The 24,173-nt window shown below is 35.2% G+C and overlaps 2 protein-coding genes across 2 annotated transcripts in view; both read right to left on the reverse strand.

The window, feature by feature from the left end:
* LOC120339668 (ras-related protein Rap-1b-like) overlaps positions 1–24,173 on the reverse strand; it is a 352,566-nt gene that overhangs the window by 182,542 nt on the left and 145,851 nt on the right. The gene's annotated exons all lie outside the window — the stretch shown is intronic.
* Positions 12,156–21,977, reverse strand: LOC120339461 (sodium- and chloride-dependent GABA transporter 2-like). The gene is made up of 13 exons (XM_078116234.1): positions 21,801–21,977; positions 20,357–20,488; positions 19,896–20,074; positions 18,995–19,101; positions 18,777–18,909; positions 18,556–18,690; positions 18,137–18,240; positions 16,493–16,586; positions 16,164–16,307; positions 15,730–15,867; positions 15,138–15,341; positions 13,937–14,110; positions 12,156–13,512 (listed from the first exon to the last, which is right to left on the reverse strand). Exons 1-13 carry the CDS (start codon positions 21,940–21,942, stop codon positions 13,408–13,410), a joined length of 1,791 nt encoding a protein of 596 aa, XP_077972360.1. The 5' UTR covers positions 21,943–21,977; the 3' UTR covers positions 12,156–13,407.

Below are 24,173 nucleotides of genomic sequence, written 5' to 3' on the forward strand. Positions count from 1 at the left end.
CTTCGCTTTTGCGAAAGTTTGTGACTTACCACAACTGGGCATTAACTTGGACTATTTCCCCAAGCTATACACACGGTTGTAACGCGTCTCTAAATATAATGTAAACACCGCGAATTTCTGCCGAATGGCGTCAATAAAACAACCCGCCCTCACCTTGCCCCTTCTTATTTACGCCCAATGTAATATGTATGCCAAATACATTCATTATATTTTTCTTTAGTATTTCACTCGTGATATTCAGAACTAGATATTCAAGGACGAAAAATATTTCATGTTCGAGCCAAGGGTAGAATCTAAAGAATAATTGGAGTACCACAATACTCACAAACCTTACATTGAAAATCAAATAATTTTAGAATTGAAAACAGTATCAGCAAATTTAAACATGTGTGCAGAGACAATATAATTGTTTGGATAATTTCAACTCGCAACCTAACAAACAAACAACGTTTGCCTCAATTTTGATTTTCAACGGGTTTGGCAACTTCATAGCTATGTCCAGGGCTGCCATAACGACCTTATTTCTAAGAAATGTCTTTATTTTGGCATGTGTACTTTTATTTGTTTTTATTTTATGGGTAGAGGTTCTAATACCAAGCACTTAGATTGGCCAATTCGAATGATTGATTTGCTAAAATGATATTTTACAACCTCATTGATTGCTACGCGCTTTCGTTACTTAATAACAGCAAGTTAATTGACACAATGACAAAACGTTAGCCTACCGGCCAAAATCAGTTCGTGTAACTTGATTCAAAATACAAAAGAAATATTTTATTCCATTAAAGCGGCAGTTTAAATCGATCTTATGATAATCGATAACGTGACATGACGTGCAAAGCTTTTGTTTGTCATTGTAAGCCACTTGTGATTTTGCAAGCATGCGGGTTATGACTTACAATACAGTCAATCGCCTATTTTATCACTGTTTGGGGAAGTAGATGCGTTTCACCTAGTCCTATAAAGCTAGCGGACACTTCCAGCAGACAGTTACCAATTTTTCCAAATTTGAACCCGCCATGTTCTAGGACAGTTGTCGCGAATTCACTTAATTGCGGCTACATAGATGCAAAAAATTAGGCGATTCTCCCTTTTAGAAACTGACAACAGACCTGAAACATAATAAAAAACAAAAATGATTGAAACAACACATTTTTTCCTCGGTAAAATGAATTATTGCTCAGAAGCTCATTTATCGACAAAATCTAAAATTAGTTGAAACGTAATTTATGCGAGAAATAATTTTTTCTCATCCAATTCATTAATACAGTGTATTTGATGAAGATATATAAAACATATATTAAATTTTAAAAAAATTCCACTATGCGGAAAGTTGGGAAATACCCCCCAATTTAAGGAAAATTTTTAAGAAATCGTCAATATAACTCAGTAAAGGGGGTAATTTATGCAGGAAATAATATTTTCTCATCCAATTCATTGATACAATGTATTTGGTGGACAAATATAAAAAACATATTAAAATTTTTAAAAAACCACCGTGCGGAAAGTAGGGAAAATTCCCCCCAATTTAATGAAAATATTTAGGAAATCTTCTATCTAATTCAGTTAAAGCATAATTTATGCAAGAAAGAATATTTTCTCAACTAATTCATTTATACAGTGTATTTGGTGGACGAATATAAAATACATATTAAAATTTCAAAAAAATCCACCGTGCGGAAAGTAAGGAAATTCCCCCCAATTTGATGAATAATTTGAGAAATCGTCTATTTAACTCAGTTAAAGCGTAATTTATCTAAGAAAGAATATTTTCTCATCTAATTCATTAATACAGTGTATTTGGTGGACAAATATAAAATACATATTAAAATTTTTAAAAAATCCACCGTGCGGAAAGTAGGGAAATTCTCCCCAATTTGATGAAAATATTTGAGAAATCGTCAATATAACTCAGTTAAAGCGTAATTTATGCAGGAAATAATATTTTCTCATCCAATTCATTGATACAATGTATTTGGTGGACAAATATAAAAAACATATTAAAATTTTTAAAAAATCCACCGCGCGGAAAGTAGGGAAATTCTCCCCAATTTGATGAAAATATTTGAGAAATCGTCAATATAACTCAGTTAAAGCGTAAATTTTGCAGGAAATAATATTTTCTCAACCAATTCATTAATACAGTGTATTTGGTGGACAAATATAAAATACATATTAAAATTTAAAAAGAATCCACCGTGCGGAAAGTAGAAAAATTCCCCCCAATTTGAGGAAAAAATATAGAAAATCTCCAATTTAACTTAGTTAAAGCGTAATTTAGGTGAGAGGGAACATCTTCTCATTCAATTCATTAATACAGTGTATTTTTTGGATAAATGTAAGATAGATATCAAAATTAAAAAAAAATCTACCGTGCGGAAAGTAGGGAAATTCCCCTCAATTTATTGAAAATATTTAGAAAATCGTCAATCCAACTCAGTTAAAGCATAATTTATGCAAGAAAGAATATTTTCTCATCCAATTCATTAACAAAATGTATTTGGTGGACAAATAAAAAATACATATTAAAATTTAAAAAAAAATCCACCGTGCGGAAAGTAGGGAAATTCCCCCCAATTTAATGGAAATTTTTAGGAAATCGTCTATCCAACTCAGTTAAAGCATAATTTATGCAAGAAAGAATATTTTCTCATCCAATTTATTAATACAGTGTATTTGGTGGACAAATAAAAAATACATATTAAAATTTAAAAAAAAATCCACCGTGCGGAAAGTAGGGAAATTCCCCCCAATTTAATGGAAATTTTTAAGAAATCGTCTATCCAACTCAGTTAAAGCATAATTTATGCAAGAAAGAATATTTTCTCATCCAATTCATTAACAAAATGTATTTGGTGGACAAATATAAAATTCATATTAAAATTTAAAAAAATCCACCGTGCGGAAAGTAGGAAAATTCCCCCCAATTTAAGAAAAAAATATAAGAATTCTTCAATTTAACTCAGTTAAATTTATGAAGAAAGAATATTTTCTAATCCAATTCATTAATACAGTGTGTTTGGTGGACAAATATAAAAAACATATTGAAATTTAAAAAAAAATCCACCGTGCGGAAAGTTGGGAAATTCGGTACTCTCGAAATATGAGCACAAAAAGGACGCACAACCTGAAAATAGTAGGTGTACCAGGATAGGTTTAGCTTTAGAATCTAGATTGTACGCTTTCGGGAGCACAGGAAATAACCCATTTATGCAAAAAATATTTTTTTCTCATTTAATTTAATAATACTGTGTATTTGATGGAGATATATAAAATACATATTGAAATTTAAAAAAAATACACCGTGCGGAAAGTAGGGAATTTCCCCCCAATTTAAGAAAAAAATATAGGAAATCGTCAATTTAACACAGTTGAAGCATAATTTATGCAGGAAAGAACATTTTCTCATCCAATTCAATAATACAGTGTATTTGGTGGACATATATAAAACACATATTAAAATTAAAAAAAATTTCTTACGCACCTAATAATATAATAAAATCATGCAAGGTCTTTGTATTTAATTACGTTATGACCAGTGGTGTGATTCAAATTTTTTCAGCTGGTTCCATCACAAAAGTCATATTTTTTGGCCGGTTCTGTTGCAAACAGAACATTGACAGTAATCAGTAATTCTAACCGGTTCGATCATCTCATAAAATTTCGTGAGATGGTTCTATAGAACCGGTGCGAACCGGCTTAATCCCACCACTGGTTATGACGCAATTTTTTCGCAAACTATTTTTCTATGCTTTGTTTTTCAGGTCGTGGTTTTGAATACCAGTGTGAATTCTATATGATGTATTCACGAGTCAATATTAACATCGAAATACGGAATGTAAAGGTCTCATTCAAGTCGTAGGATGTGATAAATGATGTGTCTTCGTCCCGGTGGTTCCTGATTCATTGTTTAAACTTCTTGTACTGACACGAAGATCTTATGATCTTTTTAATTTAATACGTAAAATCTTTATGATTTCTTTTTCAATATTCGACGAGCATTAATAGCAATGGAATTGTGTTTGATAATTCATATAATTTTGTCATCGCGGTACATTTGATTTGCATTGCCTATCCTGGTACACCTACTATATTCAGGATGTGCGTCATCTTTGTGCTCATATTTCGAGAGTACCGAATTTCCCTACTTTCCGCACGGTGGATTTTTTTTAAATTTTGATACGTATTTTATATTTCTCCACCAAACACACGGTTTTAATGAATTGGATGAGAAAAATTTCCTTCTTACCTAAATTACGCTTTAATTGAGTTAAATTGACGATTTCTTATATTTTTTTCTTGAATTGGGGGGAATTTCCCTCCTTTCCGCAAAGGTGGATTTTTTTTAAATTTCAATATGTTATTTATGTTTGTCCACCAAACACACTGTATTGATGAATTGGATGAGAAAATATTCCTTCTTACCTAAATTACGCTTTAACTGAATTGGATAGAAGATTTCCTAAATATTTTCATTAAATTGGGGGGAATTTCCCTACTTTCCGCACGGTGGATTTTTTTAAAATTTCAATATGTATTTTATATTTGTTCATCAAATACACTGTATTAATGAATTGGATGAGAAAATATTTTTTCTTGCATAAATTATGCTTTAACTGAGTTGGATAGACGATTTCTTAAATATTTTCATTAAATTGAGGGGAATTTTCTTACTTTCCGCACGGTAGATTTTTTTTTTTTTTATACCTATTTTATATTTGTCCGAAAAATACACTGTATTAATGAATTGGATGATAAGATGTTCCTTCTCACCTAAATTACGCTTTAACTGAGTTAAATTGGAGATTTCCTATATTTTTTTCCATAAATTGGAGAGAATTTTTCTACTTTCCGCACGGTGGATTTTTTTTAAATTTTGATATCTATTTTAATTGGTCCGAAAAATACACTGTATTAATGAATTGGATGAGAAGATGTTCCTTCTCACCTAAATTACGCTTTAACTGAGTTAAATTGGAGATTTCCTATTTTTTTCCCCCAAATTGGGGAGAATTTTTCTACTTTCCGCACGGTGGATTTTTTCAAAATTTTGATATCTATTTTATATTTGTCCACCAAACACACTGCATTAATGAATTGGATGAGAAAAAATTTCTTCTTACCTAAATTACGCTTTAACTGAATCAAATTGACAATTTCCCATATTTTTTCCTTCAATTGGGGGGAATTTTCCTACTTTCCGCACGGTGGATTTTTTTAAAATTTCAATATGTATTTTATATTTGTCCACCAAACACACTGCATTAATGAATTGGATGAGAAGATGTTCCTTCTCACCTAAATTACGCTTTAACTGAGTTAAATTGGAGATTTCCTATATTTTTTTCTTAAATTGGGGGGAATTTTTCTACTTGCCGCACGGTGGTTTTTTTTTTTAATTTTATTATGTATTTTATATTTGTCCACCAAATACACTGTATTAATGAATTGGATGAGAAAATATTATTTCCTGCATAAATTACGCTTTAACTGAGTTATATTGACGATTTCTTAAAAATTTCCCTTAAATTGGGGGATATTTCCCAACTTTCCGCATGGAAGAATTTTTTTTAAATTCCATATATGTTTTATATATCTTCATCAAATACACTGTATTAATGAATTGGATAAGAAAAAATTATTTCTTGCATAAATTACGTTTCAACTCAGTTAAATTTTAGATTTTGTCGATAAATGAGCTTCTGAGCAATAATTCATTTTACCGAGGAAAAAATGTGTTGTTTCAATCATTTTTGTTTTTTATTATGTTTCAGGTCTGTCGTCAGTTTCTAAAAGGGAGAATCGCCTAATTTTTTGCATCCATGTAGCCGCAATTGAGTGAATTCGCGACAACTGTCGTGGAACATGGCGGGTTCAAATTTGGAAAAATCGGTAACTGTCCGCTGGAAGTGTCCGCTAGCTTTACCTATGTATGCGTTTCCACACAGGTATGTAGAAAGCGCGGAATAAGTGCTAGGTTCGTTGTTATAACACGTGTTTTTGTTATATTGAAAACTGATAAATCTTTGTGGAATATAGTATGGTTCGGTAGTAAATTCCTAATTTTGAATACTGTATCTAATATTCATTAACTAACTTCTCTGATTTGTTTTTGAGGAGGTTGATGGCAAGCATGCAAGCACGTTTTCATTCATTGGTTTTGCAAAACCTATTGGCCCATTCTAATTAACGTGATGTTATGCCCTACCATAAAATTAGGCTACTTTGCCCAATATTACTTGAAAAAAATAGAGCGGTAATTGTATATTTAGTTACACATACTTTGCAAAGTGAACGAATAGAATGAGAATCACTAAATGCGACTTTATACTTTGTGCAATCAGGTCCAATAAGCGACCAAAGCGCAGGAAAATGTGCGAAAGTCCTTTGCATATACGGATGGTTTGAAACATAGTAGTTGAATATAAATATATAAATATGAGATGGGGCTCTGGCTCGTGATAAATAACGCTCTAGAGCAGCGTTTCCCAAACTTTTTCGGCCACGGAACACTTACACTTTTTATCTCGCCTCGCGGAACACTAAAAAATGAAAAGGGTAAAACTGATACAGAAAAACGGCGTAATGTAGTGGTTCCCAATGGATTCGCCGTGGCGAGTTGCCAAATGCGCCGCGAAAACTAACAGAATTGTGTTAAACGTACCTAAAATGTGGTTGAATCTTCTACATATCGCATTTATTATAAATGTTTTATTGTTTCTTTATCTAAATGCTGTGTATATGAATCAAGAAATTCATTTTACCGTTGTATGTATTTTACTTTCCATTACGAAGTGTTTGTCTTTAATGTTACGTCTAATGAAGATAGAAGCACTTGCTTCAATTTCGCGAGCTGCAGACCTACAGTTTATTTGTCTGCTGAATTGAGCCTAGCGAACATGAGTAATTGTTTCAGCATGCCAAAGTAAAATCAGGCAAGATGGAGAAAGAGGAGTTGATCTTTTGCCATATATTCTTTAGACCTACTTGTTTGCCTATAGCAAAACCAAAAAGATTGCTGTAAACTTGATAATGAGCCTTAACAGTCAAAAAGCTAGGCCGACGGTTAACGAAAATACTACTACCCTATCTTAGTTAATCCGCTTTAGGCAAACGGGGACGCAAAATTGAACTGTCAGTTAGGGGGCGACAACTTCACGATCCCTAGATCGCCATAGCGACAAATTTAGACGCATTTTTGATTCCTTTTCCACGGAACACTCGGAAGACGCTCGCGGAACATTGCAAGGGTTCCCAAACTGTGAGTCGCGACCTCAGATTTCCCCTCATTTCTGTCAAACATGCGCACACATGTGACTAAAATTTGGAAGTTAGAAAGTTAAATTTGTTTTGGTCGTAAAAGTGCCTAACTGTGGATTATTCAGCAATAATTCGACCATTTATTGTCCAAACGGCGCCGAAATTGATCAATAAAACTTTCATGTGGTACTCAACCTTTCTGGTCGGCATGTATCGATATTAGTCAATGTAATTGAGTGACAGTGTTACGAGCGTTAATAATATTTCCCTTTTTATAGTTTTTTGGATCATGTTACATCTCAGTAGTTGAACCGCTGGTACGCAAATCGGATTTTTGGCGTGGATGCGAGAAATTATGTTGATTTTTTATTTTGTGCTAGTGCAGCCGGTTAGTTATCGAATATACAAAGCAAAAGTGCTTTATTCTGCGATTGGCCGTCAACTTGGTGTTTGACAAGTATGATATTGATTGCCAGGTGGTCTCTTGGCCGAGTAATTACACTTTAGGTTTCGATCAGTTGTGAAAGCACTTTGTCGTGCACGTGCACGTGTCTAGAATCTGCGAGTAGGCTACGTGTTTTGTCCACATCGTCCCCACATAAAAGTGAACATTTTCGGCTTTCCGTTTTTCGGCGTATTGCCAGACTTGTTTGTATATTTTTTTTGAGACAATGTCCACTTAAAGTCAATATACAGGTACATTGTTCACGGGGCGATTGAACTGATATACTGATTTTTTGAGATTGCTGAACGTTTCTAGTTGCGGGGTCGCCAGTATTTGTGGGCTTTGATTTTATGAAAATTGGGGTCGTGAAGAAAAAAATAGTTTGGGAACCACTGCTCTAGAGCAGTGTTTCCCAACCTATGGACCGCGACCCAATACTGGGTCACCTGAAATCTTTTTTGGTGTCGCTTGTTTTTTCAACAAAAACCTGAAATTCACTAATATTATTTTCTTCTAAATCTCATTGTTTATTTTATATTTGGTATTGAAGTGATAATATAAGAGTGAAGTATCACATCGTATAAAGGTTGCAGCATTTATTTTGTGTTGCTCAGGCAAAGCCACGCCATGATTTCGAAACCTCGCTAACGGCAACCTAGCGCAGCTTTCTCTTTTGGTGTTATATTGGTCATTCAATTTTGTGGCCATAAACGTACCACATACCGTTTAGTATTTGAGCATAGTTATCCTTGGGTCGTGAGATTTTGAAAAATTCATTTTTTTTTTAAATTTGGGTCGTTTATAAAAATACTGGAAACCACTGCTCTGGTAGAGGTTTGTACCTTGCCCTGGGACAACGGATTATCCTAAAATTTTAAAGTCAGATTCATCGCAAAATTGGTGGATGGCGCCCAGGCTTTTCGTAAAAGACAACGGCGCATATGATTATCCCAAGCCCAATATGGAGGTACGGTAATTAATTTAGGGCTAGGCTTTGAGCACTGAATTTCAAAGCGATTGGTCCAATCATCAAAGAGACAAAGAACAACAACAACATAATAATAAAAAACGATCGCTATGTCCACTAACGTGTCCAATAAGGAAAATCGGAATAAAATTATGACTTGACTCTAACCTGGTACACATACTATGGGAGTACCCAAAAATAAGCGTATATGACAGTAACTCGAAAAGCGCAGTCGTGACAGCCTGTGAATAGAGCCATGGGCCCAATTTGGGGTTATTTCGAAGAATGAAGATCTCCAGGCTTGTCCATGGAACACATTTTTCTCACCCATCCCACATAAATTCATGCCTGTCTCATCCTATCCCATGAATGTGTCCTTGACCTTCGAGTCTCGAAAATTCCTCTACTACATCATTGCAAAATTGTAGGTGCTTTTTTAGGTGGTTTCACGAATTGGCAAGTCGTTTATATGTTTCATACCATTGTTTTGATGGAACACATTTAACAACCTGCCCTTTAAAATGACTGGTGGGAAAGTTTAACATAGTTTATCGCATCTATTTCAAGACTAATTGTTGATTATACTGCAATTAAACTAAATCTTCTAAGAGACAAAGTTATCATTGAGTTATCCGATTGATACTTAAATTTTCGAAACACACTAAAAACCAGTAAATAACATGCAAAAACGCGAAAATAAGGTCATGCTTACAACCATTCTTGGAAATCTGCCTGAGTGACAAAAGTGTCTGAGCAGCTGCTAAAACGTCTATTGTCAGGTCACTATTCATTGGAATGCAATTGAAAAAAAAAATTATTTAACTTATGAATATTTAGGTATAGCAGGGGCGGATTTTGCCCCTTCGGTGCCATAAGCACTCAAGACGTTGGTGCCCCCTTATGTGTAATTTAATTATAAAACAATAAACCACATAGGTGTATTATCCATTAAAAATAATCACAACCAACAGTAATTAAAACAACTTTTACGCACATTTTTAGGTTTTTTAACTGTGATATATAGCCGATATATATATCGGCCGTTTACTGCCGATATGATATATTGGCAAACACGCAATATCGGGCCGATATATCAGCTGAGTTCTAATCCTGAGGGAGTGTGACAATAAAGATTCGTGACTCCAGTCTCAACGTGAATCGAAATACCAAGGGATACAAGTCACAACTGTAGTTTGAAATTTTACCGGCACCTAGTCTCACGGGCCGCAAGTCGGAGAAAACCCAAAAGTGATCGAAATATCGCGAGTTCACTTACTTTCAATTTAATAAACAACAAGAGTTCACCGTTCTAATCAGACTAATATTATGTTGCATGGATGGCGTTCTTTTAAAAATGATATATAAAACCCTCAGTTATTTAAAAATTAATTCCCGAGAATTACCGTTGTATTTTCCGTATCTCGCGTTTAATGTCGCTTCAAACTATATTCTTTCGGGACAGATATTACTTGAAATCAAACCAGACACTGTGTGATGGGAGATACGTTTCCGGCTGTGTTTTCCTCGGGTCACCTTTCTTGTGAAACCCATTTTATTACGTATTGTTATATTTGCGTAATATAAAAACTTGCAGCGTGAGCAAGCTTAGTGCCATCGTCAAATAACAACCTAGTCCGTCTAAGTTGGTATTTCGGGACCCAGCTAAAAAATCTGGATTGCGCGGCGTTAAGTCGGTTCTGCGTTTCGTCACTACTGTCACTTGGCCTATACGCTTGAAAACAGAGGAGTGTTTTTACTAAAATAAAGGTACAAAGCGTTAGAAAAAAGGGTTTGAATCTTGGGATCCCAACCCCAGTTGGAATAGCTAAAAAAACTCAGAAACGTTCTACTATTAGATACAAATATACGCTAAAATTGTTCTGTGGGCCGCACGGAATGTATCAGCATGACAGGGTTTGGACCGCCTTGGGCCTGGTCTACCTTATAAAAAAAACTCCCGACTTCGCTGACCACTAGATCGTTGAAATGCGATCGTGAAACTTCCACATAGTGTAAATAGTTCATTGGTCCAATTGTTGAAAGTGAAAGAAATTGTTTTAAAACAAAAATGCAGCAAAAAGGAGAATACTAGAAAGAAAAAAAACAGCAACAATTTAAGAACACGGCTCATAGGCCCATTTCGTGTCAAATGAATAGGTATCGGTGTTTATTGGACACGTAGTGGACATAACGATCGTTTCAATATTATGTTGTTGTTGTTGTTCTTGTTCTTGTTCTTTGACACGTTTTTAAAAAGTCGCTTTTCTCTTCGAATACTGGACCAATTGCTTTGAAATTTTCAGTGGTTAAAGATTAATTTTTTCGCTAGAAGGCTATTACTTTTGTTTATTCTTAAATTTTATATGAATCCTATGAGATATGATATTTCATACAAAATTTCGCGGTATTTATTTTTACTCATGGGAACACTGTTTTACCCTTATTTCAAGCGGTTTCGCGATCGATTGTCTTGCTCAGTACTACATCTACAGCTACTGCAGGTCGGTACTGGTAAGTTGCCATACCGGTACCGTAACGCAGTGAAATTGACTTATTCCTTCCGCGGTATTACTAATGCTGCAATGCAAGTTTTATAGCCTATCGTATGCGGAACGGAATATCAGACCTACAGGTTCGGTACCGGTACTGGTAGCTCAGTACGTAAGTACGATACTGGTACTGGTGCCGGTACCGGTGTCTTACCACAATGAAATTACCGTAACTTATTCTTTCACGGTCCTACCAGTGCAGTAATGCAAGCGTTGTAGCACTTGTAGCCTACTATATTTGTTTATTTTGATGAGAGTCTACTGGAAACAACATAAAATTTGAAAGGGAAGAATTGTTCTGTGATCAATTATCTGTCCTAAAGTGTAAACAACATAAAATTTGCAAGGGAACAACTGTTCTGTGATCAATTACCGTATATGGCCTACAGTGCACAGGTAAGATGCTGGCTGACTGCTAACCGGTACTGGTAGCTCAGTACGTAAGTACGATACTGGTACTGGTGCCGGTACCGGTGTCTTACCACAATGAAATTACCGTAACTTATTCTTTCACGGTCCTACCAGTGCAGTAATGCAAGCGTTGTAGCACTTGTAGCCTACTATATTTGTTTATTTTGATGAGAGTCTACTGGAAACAACATAAAATTTGAAAGGGAAGAATTGTTCTGTGATCAATTATCTGTCCTAAAGTGTAAACAACATAAAATTTGCAAGGGAACAACTGTTCTGTGATCAATTACCGTATATGGCCTACAGTGTACAGGTAAGATGCTGCCTGACTGCTAACTCAGTACCGCTTGACACGCTTTTAAAAAGTCGCTTTTCTCTTCGAATACTGGACCAATTGCTTTGAAATTTTTAGTGGTTAAAGATAAAAATTTTCTCCAGAAGGGTATTACTTTTTTTTCGCTATGACGTCATCAAAATTATGTGACTCTACGTGTCCATATATTTGAGCATAGCTCTCTTGTTTTTAATAAGGAAGGTTAATATGATACTTGAAAACAAAAAATAAGCAAACGTTTTGAAGTTGGAGTCGTCTGGTGAACTCGTAATATTTTAATAAACACCGATAAACTATATAAAATTCTGCTCTAAAATTACTGTAGTGCCCCTCTTTGCTTGGTGCCCTAAGCACGTGCTTATATTGTTTAATGGTTAATCCGGCGCTGGGTCTAATGTATACAAATAGGACTATATATAATTATGCTCAAAGAGACATGCAAAACGACAAAATTTTTTGCCCAACTATGGCAATCCAGTATCATTCTGACACTCGTTTTCTGTTTTGGAGTCACTCTGATCATTCAGCAAATGATCAATTTCCCACTCATCGACTGTTTATAAAAGTTCAGTTTATCCGGGTAATTGCTGAATCATTTCCCTAACTTTAATGTTACATGCAAATCTGATGTAAACAGAATTATAACAAGAGCAGATATCCCCCCCTTTTCCAGCCCGATCGCAATGGAAAAATTTACTGGGTCCTGTGTATACCATCCCAGACGAAATTCGTCCGAATCGGCCCACCAGTTTCCCGACAATGCTAGAATTCTGATCGCGCTCTATAATGTAATTTTTTAATAACTATCACGTACGTTATACGTGGTATACGCAATGTCGTGAAACCACGTTACCTCACTGTCATGCTTCAACCGCACCGCTGAGGACATAATGTTAATTTCATTGACACACAAAACGTAATCCTATATAAAATTGTCCAATTTGCCTTACGTTTCCCAAGCATCCTCTTGTCCCACGGGAAAAACAAATGTGTGCTGTTCGATCACGTCCCATGGGACGTTTCCCATGGGAATCCCATTCTCATGGACAAGCCTGATGATCTCGGATTCAAATCACATCACGTTTTCTCATCTTTGCGGGATGCAATAAATATGATGGGATTCAATCAAACATAAAGATTACGGCTTACTAAATATTAGTCGCTATTGTCTGACAGCGTTGTTCGGTGATACGTTTAAGGACATATCATGAAAGATAATAAGATGTAACGAATTGAAAAGATCATACGATATCAGAAGATATTTGGTTTTCCATGGTACAATAGGTCTCTACGTATACAAAACTGATTTTCTAATATCTTTTTATATAAGCGATGGTGTAAAATATACACAGTAAACATGTAATAATTATTGTTGGTGGGGAAAGAATTGAAGCCATCGCCGTCTGAACGATGCCAGTTCCTTACATTACAATGCAGTAATTCAAATTGAAGTATTAGGTTGTTTTTCAGTGTCTTCCACATCTACCGACTTTCTCACACTAATCATATCTTCTTCCAGTTTAGATTTTGTTGAATTTCTTAGTTTCTGAAATAGCAGAATATTAGCAGATCTTTTGAATACCAAGTATAGATAACGAAAGCGGCATTTTTTAACGTAGCATGGCTGATCTGATGAACTTCATGTTCTACTTTAATGATTTATTACATAAATAACATCGCTATAAACTCAAGCGTTTTTTAGTCTATAAATATAAAACAGGAAGCATAATTGATAAACAATTTTGTATCTCTATGGCATCCCAAGCTTGAATGTCTGGTTTTGAGCATCTCCCCTCTTACTGTTACCCCCAAAGGAGACAAACATACATCTTCGACGCCACTGTAGTACAAAATTTTATTTTTTATGTATCTAAATGACCTATAATTTGACCAAACTTCCAGAATGTGTTAAAGCTTGACAATTTTTTTTATCCCGTTTCATTTTTGAAAAAATAGTATAAATTAGGCACCTTCTTGAAACTGGAACCTGGTGTTTTCCATATAACATATATCGCGGTTCCAGGTATCCATAACATTGAACTCAGTGCTGTTAGCCATCCGAATACATTTGACCACAAAGGGAAAAGGTACGTCTTATCGTAGGTTAGTGGCTTGTACGAGTAAAGCGAATAAAACATCAATGCCTGCACAAAACAAAATTTCAAACAATCAAATATTAACGTTGTCATCGTGCACTGTAATTTTTGAGCTCATTTTATCTGCTGCAGGCCCAACCAATTTATTATTAAAATTTTTCCCGGTATCGCTCAAATTATTCACGAATCGACATAGTTTCGTGATCGCTCTGTTGCAAGAGATATGCATCGTACTTCGGTAAATAGTAAAACCCGATTCCGTTATTAAATGTCATTTATGTGAAAAAATTTCAGTGCTCGATGTGCAAATTCTACTTTGAGATATCATAAAGGAAAACAGCATCAATTGCGCACTTGTTGGATGACATTGAATATACGATTTTGCAATAAAATCGCGAACAATATATTTTGACCGAAAACTGATTCTGAATTTATCATTGTCAAATTTTCATGATCAGCAATCTTGGTACTTCAATTAGTTTTTACATTTATTGTCCTTCCCAATACAGTTACTGATCTTCTTTTAAATTAAGTGCCAGAGGAGATAAATTTGCGAATCAATTTTGAAGAAATTGAACATTATAAAGATGATTTGTACCTGAGATATCAGTTAACGGTTAAAATAAATCGTAACGGTTAACCATCTAAAATCGATTAACCATTCCCAGCCCTAATAATAAACCAAAATTTTCTGCTCATATATATAATAATTCAGATATCATCGGTGAATATAAGTTCATTTGTAGCATGTATTCAGATCAAATTCAAGCTAACCTAATTTTTAAGGTGTCAAATCCGAATACCAGTTAGTCAGTTTCATATTACTAACCTTGGAGAAAATCATGCCCGAACAACACAATACAAGGGTAACTCGCCAAGTGAGCGTTGGAGTCGCTCGTAGTTAGTTGGCGTCAGGCATTGGAATCTTATCACCTTAAAGTGTCTCGGTGAAGCCGATTATTTGACTATATTAATGTTGAGTCTATAAAAATGTGACTTGAGTGGGACTAGATGAGTCCTTGTCCGGCTTATAAGCTCTATACTTTTTTTAACAAGACAACTATGCAACGCTTACCATAGCAATAAGAGGTATACTAAACTTCCAGGATATTATCAATGCGATTCGGGGAACAGAACCCAACATTCTAGTCATGTTTTTGAGCCATTTTCTGTGCCCGTAAATCCATGCTATTGATATTGTTTCGCAGGCAACAATGAAATATATACACCATCCCGTTGCAGAGAAAATATTGAAGATATGAAGAACGTACATCCCTCCCTAAAAAATAGTTCATTACGCTCATTTTTCATCAAGACACAATAATGCCCCCAAAATAAAGCTGCACGTTTGCGTGCATTATAATTCTGAGAATTATAATGAACATTATATATAGTCATGGCCACCTGGCTTTGCAGGATGCAATTCTTAAGCTAAAACCTCATGCCCATTAGTCCAATCAGGACATATTTTGAAATATCTGATAAAAGCGTTGTTGTTCTCAAAATAATTTTGGAAACAAACAGTCAAAATAACAAATTGTCCAGTCAGTAAATTTGAACAAATAATTGATTTATTAAAGAAGATAATATAGATAATATTCTTAATTTTTGTTCCCATGACCTCATGTTATATTTTCCATTAGTATCCCATTACAGTCAGCTCTTACCCGAGTAACCATGGATATTCCTAAAACAAACATTATGAAAGCGATGATGGCGTGGGCTATCTCTGAACTCCATTTATGCTTGTACAAGTGTGGCCAAAGGTCTTTTGTGCATTCCAGAAACGCTTCTTGAAGTACAAACTGAATATACAATAATAATAGTTACTGATATTCAACAATGCCAAGTTTGGAGACTATTAATCGTTATCAATGTAATAACTAATCTTGTTTAGTCTGAAAGCAATATAATGTATAATAACCGTGAGTTTTTGATTTATCCTCATAAATATCGTTTTTGTTACGTCATAACTAGTTTCGAGGATCAAAATAATTTACTTATATTGGTCAAAATATCATATTACATACACGTCTAAATAGCATCGCAAAGAAAATAAAGAATTTAGTTACTTTTCAAGCGAAGAAAATCAATGTTTTACCTGACTATCAAATCCTAGTAATACAACCATCAAAAAAAAAGTTACAGTCCAAAAATTTGGCCACGGTAAAAATGACAATGCCGTCGGATATGCAACAAAAACAAGACCAGGACCGGATTCAGCCACTTTATCCACTGTCGTATTCTGTTGATTAAAATTGTTACGGTTAGAATAAAAAAATAACTTCTAATCTGTACAATTTTATCTGCTACACTCTTTATATTAGTTATCATTCTTATAGTCCATTTTTAAAGTGAAAAGAGTTTCTCTTGAGTGAAATGGAGTCGAATTTTGTTTTCTTGACAAGCTTTATTTATCATAGTAATTACCTTCACGTCAGCCAGAAAACCAAGAACTGAAAATATGGCGAATCCAGATACAAAACTTGTTCCGGCGTTAGCAGCACAGAATATTAGAGCATCTCTAAATAAAACGAGAGAGAGAGCAATGCTCATGAACACGAAAGTAAAATAACTAATGCAATGCGAAATCCCAACCAAATGGTAAAAGGAAAATGCCGAATGTCATATGAAAGGGGTACCGAATGTGACGTGAAGTGATTTTCTCACTACAACAATAAATTAGCACATTGCTACATGGGTACTTCCTCGAAAACATAGTAAATAAATCCTCTCAAATTCTTTTTCTCCACTGGAGAACTCTTTTACTCACTATTCTTTTCAGGGCTGCGTTGGACTGAACTGCTTCATGGCATGGGTAATGTTGGTAATTGCGGGGAAAACCATTTAACCGTTAGCCAAGTAAAACAAACCGGTTAACCGCATCGTGGCGTTTGGTGTAATAAGTTATAATTTGAGCTTGTTACGTCTCAATAGTTCCAAACCAACTTCGCGTGATCTTATCCTGGTATCGCTCGAAATTATTCGTAGATCGAGATAGTGACACGGTTGCTCTACTTCTACTGCATAAGATATGCAGCGCACCTAGGACATGTGAAAGTATTTTAGTAAAATCGGTTCCATTATTAAATGTCTTTTATGTGACAAAACATTCAGTATTCGATGTGCAACTTCTACTGTGGGATTTCATGAAGAAAAGCAGCATCGACTGCGATCAGAAGCTACTTACTTACTAGCTCTATCAGTTCTGTATGATTTGATACAATTGTACCATCCGATAGACTATTTAACACGTTCGGAAATATTACTAATTCAAAGCGTTCGTCGTACTCCAATTTTTTATTTTTTTTGTGTATATTAATATATACAGTTGGTGATAGCCTTTTGAAATAAACGCCACAGGAAATAAATTCGTGCTGAACTAATCATTTTCGAAGAAATTGTACAGCAAAAGGTGATTTGTACCTGGGATGTCAGATAACGACCAAAATAAATCGTAATCGATAATCATCTAAAATTGGTTAACTATTCCCAGCCCTAGTCATTGGCTTATCCTTTCTTATTTTATGACACCACATTGGTGGTCGCGCAAAAAAATCGGTTATGCATGAAACACTTTTTTTATTCAGTCGCAAAGATATAGTAATACGTACAAATATTTACACTGGCATGACTTTGCTGTAAAAGAGTATTGATGACTCATGAGTAGACATGGGCAAAGTACGACCCGCGGGCCAAATCCTGCCGGTTGGGTAATTCAATCTTGCCCTCCTGATGCTGCCACAACCAAATCGAAACCAAACCTTTTGCAAAATTTTGATGTTTCACCTAAAATAGCTCAAGGAATTTGTTGAGATTGCGGTTAAATTTAGTTTTCGCACGAGGCATATTGTTTTCCACCCTTTCTTTGTAACACTGTAAATTTTGTTTATAAAATAAAACTTTCTACTTCACGCTTACATGGCCCGCCAGACTAATTGGGCAAAATTTTTGGCCCCGGGTTCGAAAACCGTACTCACTCTTGCTCATGAGCCTCCATGCTGTAGGTTTTAATTGTTCTCATAATGATGTCGCTCAACACAACCATTGCTTACCGGTAACTTCTCGTCTTACCGTATTAAATTATGATGAAACTCGTTGTGAGAACTCAATGTTGTTAGTCCACCACAACCAACTCGGAACGAGAACATCAGCTGAGAAGCGGCATCCGTCCAGACCTAAGTAAAGAGAAAAGCAACACAAATGGTTACGACAGTTTCTGCTGAGATGTCGTTATCAATGCCTAGCTTCGACAACACATTTGTGAGCAAAACTTCAGTTTGCAACACAACATTGCTGTTCATCTTCACGACTGAAGAGATACCCATCTCACCGCTGTTATAAATCATAAAACTACCAATGTATTCAACTTTGAACATTTAAGTTGAAGTAAGAAAGGAAACCTGTAATACCATTATTAATACGTTAAAAACGAATCGTAACAAGCCAATGATGAGTAACACAACTGCGATGCGTTGTTCATACTGTCTTACTTCTACTTCCATAAGCTTAGTGATATTTGGCTGCAGATAGACAGATATTCCTTTCATAGCACCGTTGAGCGTCACTCCTCTCACTAAAACAACAATCATCATTCCGAGAGGAAGCGTGGCAGTAACGTAAACAACCTGATAAAATTGTTGCAACGATGGTTGATCAAATATTTAATAAAGCCTAACCCCAAAAAACTCGAATATCCTTTAAAATATTTTACCTTACTGGTCCATCCAATTCCCTTCCACACAGCAAAATAAATTAAAATCCAAATCACGAGAAGACAAGCAAATATGTCCCATTTCACACCGCCACTATCCTCGATACTCGATGATATATCCAGAATTTTTTCCCTACAAAGATTATATGTTATGTAAATGTTATGTAGAACAAAAATTGCAAAAAGCAAATTTCAACTTTCAAAAATCATTCACGTACCTCCAAAATTCTTCCACAGACGAAGAATCCAACAAACTAGAATTGATTGTTTGGCTATTATTATTGTTAAGAAATGCACTGTTTGTAACGACAGAAGAAAAGTTCTCCTATCAGATAAATGAAAAATATTGATTTCACAAAATATTTTAAACCGTGCGAAATACATTTCAAGTAGGCCGAAAAACAAGTTGTACTAAGGTAACTAGAACATGCATGTTTTTTGAATATCGACCTGCTTGGCTATTTTTGTAGCAAATGGACAATCAGCAATAAGTTGAAGCGACTTGTGCTGTCGCCTAAAAAAAATTGAATGCAGACAGATTTTAAAATCGTTTGTGAACACGGCTTGTTTTCGTAGTTGGCGTGCTATTTGTCGGGTTTTATTTGTGCTTTTAAAATTTTGATGTAAGTCAATTTTTTTCGTCTGATGTCCTTTTGTTAATTCCCAGTTATCAACATCACCAATGAAATAAACATCATTTTGCACGGTTCGGGATCGGGGAAACTGGTGCCGATCACAATTGGATTAAATTTTCATACATATCCTAGGGAAGGAAAGTGCATGTCGAACAGTTGACTTAAAGATGCGAAAAGCTGACAAGCTATATTTATTTTGTGACGTGATAATGCGTTTTTATTTTGTACTTATATTATGAAAATCAGAATTACACGGTTGTATTGAGCTTCCCTCTACGTTTTCCGATACCATGACGTTTTATTACAGCTTTAAGCTTCAGAAATTGTTTCCAAATTCCAGTTATTAGCAAATATATATATTACGCAATCAGAATGGTATGGTTGCATTCATCCAAAGGTGTGATCCCCCGAATAAATTGAAGAACACAAAGCTAGACTAAATGTTTTTTTAAATCAGCTTCAGTAATGATCAACAGTTACTTACTACCTTAAGGTTGTCAGTCGCAAGTGGTATACAATTTTCTGTATTCCATGTATTATTACAATTCAGCCAAGGCATATCGGTCGAAAATCCTGCAACAAACCATCGCAAGGCCCACGCCAGAAGAACGGGATAATATACATTACAGAAGAACATAATCACAGGACCTGTGTATCCAATACCTGAAAAAATTACCCCACAAAAAATCATGATTTTTGGTTGTCGATATTAGGCATGAAAATAAACATGACATAAAACTAGATATTTAAAACGAAAATAACGGGAATTGCGCTCAATGGGATTACGTGAGTATTGGTAAATATAGCGATAAAACAAATGCAATTCTAGTATGTTCGCTTTTGGAATCTCTTTTCTACGTTTCGAAGCTCGGGATAGTCAGAATAAATACGAAAACTAATAGAGATATATAGGCAACAAAATTTAGTAATATTGGCTTAACCTACCTCGCATTACAGGTAGCAGTTTCCATGCTTTGACTACGCTGACTGCTGTATATTGTCCAATCGAAACTTCCAGAATGATCATTGGTATTACAACAAGAACGAGAAGTGTGAAGTATGCGATTAGAAATACACCTGAAATGGCACAAACACAGAACTCATATTACTGCTTCGTTATTACAGATCAACTATAGCAGGGGTGGGCACGCGAGCGAGGCTTCTGAAACGCGATCATTCTCCTTCAGATAAAAAGTTTAAGTCTCTGAATTATCTGATGAAACTAGGTGTTCGTTTATTCATTATAGTTTGTTAACAATCCGTTATTTATTCAAACCCTTTTTATCATTTCATGACATATGGCTACAACGTAATATATTATGACGTAACAAATGAGCTCTCGCGAAATTTTGTCGAGAAGAGCGCAGTATTCATTTGGCTACATTCTTACGTAATATAGTTCGTCTGTGCCACCTTTTTTCGTCATTTCTGCTCGATTCATGAAGTTGTACAGCTCATGTTGGTTATAATTACCTGCTAACTTACTGTTATAAATTGATTTCATAAGAAATATAGGCGATTAGCGAAATAGGCGTGATTGGGATGCCATCCCCGAAAATTTTTCGTGCCTAAAAAACTTTGCAACTGCATTACTCTCCATGTTTTCATCGACATATTATGCGTGTGAGCCTCTGTTCTCAGTTATAAACTTTATCAAGTCTCGTAACGGGAGTAGCCTGGAAGATGCAACCAGTAGTTCGTGTATTTCTCTGAAAGTTACAATATTTAAAACTCAATGTAAAATCTCTATCAGCGGTAATGCAGCTGCAGAAGTTTCACTGATATAGAATAAGAAAAGCAATCAAGTGTACATGCCGTACTGATATTTCCTCGAATAGTGAATCTGTCTGTACATGTTTAAAAGGTTAATTATTGTGTTATTTTGCTTTGAAACATTGTTTTTAATTTTGGTCGGCACGCGGAAGAATTTTGTTGTTAAATTTAGCAGATTTTGGCACTCGAGCCAAAGAAGGTTGCCCACCCCTGAACTATAGCATCCAACTTGTAAAATTATTAATTGTTCGCATCACAGCTTGGTCAATCGTTGGTGTCACGAAAGCGCCATTATCTGCAGCACGTGTACGGATAGGAGACGCATTGAGCACAATATATATTATTTACCCATATCATGACATCCTAAGGCCGTCAGGTTATAGTCACGTGAACAGCACAGCAAAGACTAGGAAATCAACAGTTTATTTTGCTCATAGTCATCAGGATTCAAAGTTGATAACCTACCTGTGATGATGACAAACGTATTTCTATGGCTTTTGGCACGGTGCGCCGTACCCTGTCATCTGAAAAGAGCCTAGTAAATTTAAACAGCATGAGACTGGCAAAATTGGCGGTATTTTTGAAATACACCGAAAGCAATTATAATATTACCAACCTCCACCATTCTTGTAGCATAAATAAGGGAATCTCCAAACATTTCCAAGACCAATGGACATCCCGAAAAGATTCAACGCAAAATCAAAGGCTTTTGACCATGTTTGGCGAGGAAGTACTCGTTTCTCCTGCCGAGGCAACATGTCCCCAGTTTCTTCATTTTTCAGGGATATATCATTCGACATTGCCTCTCAATATTACAACTCTTTAAACTTTATAGATGAAATAGTCTATACACTGAAAGTAGATGAAATTTAAATAAATCACCGACTGCTTAAAAAATTTGTCTATTCATGTTATATTTCAAAAACTACGTAGGGGAAATATAACGAATTATCTTCAATAACTTTGAAACTGTACTACTCGTTCTGTGGCATAGATTTAGCGAGATTCGTGTGGCCTTAAATTCGTTAATATTTCTGTCTAGCCGGTTATATTCGACCCGCTGGCAATGGCCGTGGTAAGTGACTTCGGGAAGTCAATTTCTACCGGATCCGCCCATTACTGTCCTCGCAGAACATATACAGGAATTGGGGCGGTTTGTGCAAATAACAACAATATATTAATAATGGAATGTGTTTCGTGCGCAAAAAATTGTAAATATTCGAAACAACACAAAAGAAAGTCACTAACAGTTGGGGTTACGTGAAACTAACTACTTTTCCTTGCCCCTTATGCCTTTGCGCTGGTAGATCCGTATGCATATTAGAGTGAAAATTACTATTCAATTCAAGAGTCTTGCTTCACACTAAAACAAATGTATATTTCTGTGACGTTTCGTCTGACCGAGGTCAGACTTTAATTCTCTTTTCCTACTACTTGTTGATGCATGAAATCGACATTTCTATCTTCCATGCAATAGAACAATCTCGTAAAAGTTAATATATCCATTTTTGTTTTTACATAAGCATTCTGCTTCGGGCATTCGAAAATGTATGACATGTATACTTTGAATTTGTCCTTATTAGGCATAATAAAAATGTTTGATCGTCGGAGATGCGATGGAATTTGAGATATATTATACAAAGTGCCAGATTTACCATTATAGGCAACGTAGGCAAACGCCTCAGGCTCGACATTCAACTGTTGAAATACTATTATTCATTTTCAGTCATTTTTAAATTGTATTGGTTTGTTTCAGAATAAAACCCGTTTTAAAATTTATAAAACTGATATTTTTTTTAATTTTTAATAAGAATATTAATTTTTGTACAAATACGTTCATTTTTGAAGGCTTAAAAGTGACATATGTCTTCTTTTTCAAATGTCATTGTATGCGCGAAAAAATGGAATTACAAAGTCACTTGGACTTCCAAAAATTCTCTTCTGCCCCCTCTGGTGTATGTGCTTTTGAAGGAGATCGCTGTAACGAGCAAGTTGCAAGATATGAACAGGTACATTTTATTGTTATCTCATGAACATAGTAACGACATTGCTGCCAATAGTTGCATATCGCTCTACTGGGACTACTACAGCAGTTCACCCCTTCTTTGGTTGAAATTCGGCCTTCGTGAGCATCGCTATCTTGTTTGTCACTGGCATCTCAACTGTACTTGTATTAACTGTACAAATTCTGGGTGGTCCACCCGGATCTGCCGTCAGTAGCAAACGAATCTTGTTAAGACATCACTTGATGTAACGAACTACTGATTGTCGCGATTGTTTAGTGGGCACTGTAGAGTAATAATTTAATGTTTTATTTACTTTAAAATGTTTTGCAGCTCTTATAGTAGAAACGATGATAGAAATAAAACGCAATTAACATCCTCTCTAACTTTATCAAAGGACAGAAGAGTTCAATTAAAAGTCTATAATTTGGAATAAAGGACGGTTGGCAACCGTAATAGTTGAGATCTTGGAGATCTTTTAAATGTAAAAAAATAAATAAAAGCATCTTTTTGTATAATACATAGCAATATTTTGTAGCTTGAAACGCTTTTTAGACCCTCAAGAATCATGAAAACACGTGTTTACCGGCGTTTGGCCGGACCCGCTAGCTGTTCCGATCTAACTTGGCAAATATAAATTTCAGAACTAAGAAAATTTTTGGTTACGCCCCTGGTTGAGTTATATACTGTGTACTTACAGAACTTGCACTGATAAGTATATTTCAGCGAACCTTTGCTTAACTATACCATCGACATGTTTAGCTGATGCACATTCAAATTGAGCAGTATTTACACCTACGGCTAAATTACAATACCTGAATACATTCCAAAATTATAAGAAAATAATATTAACTTTTTTAGAAATAACCCTTTTTCAATTTTAAAATCAACGGGCCATCAAAAGGTCTCTCTGTGTATCTTTGACCTAATGCAATTAGCTGTAGACTATATAGATGCAGCTGCCAGCACTGACTAATAATAATTAA

The sequence above is a fragment of the Styela clava genome, chromosome 9 (assembly GCF_964204865.1).
Source record: "Styela clava chromosome 9, kaStyClav1.hap1.2, whole genome shotgun sequence".
Lineage (NCBI taxonomy): Eukaryota > Metazoa > Chordata > Ascidiacea > Stolidobranchia > Styelidae > Styela > Styela clava.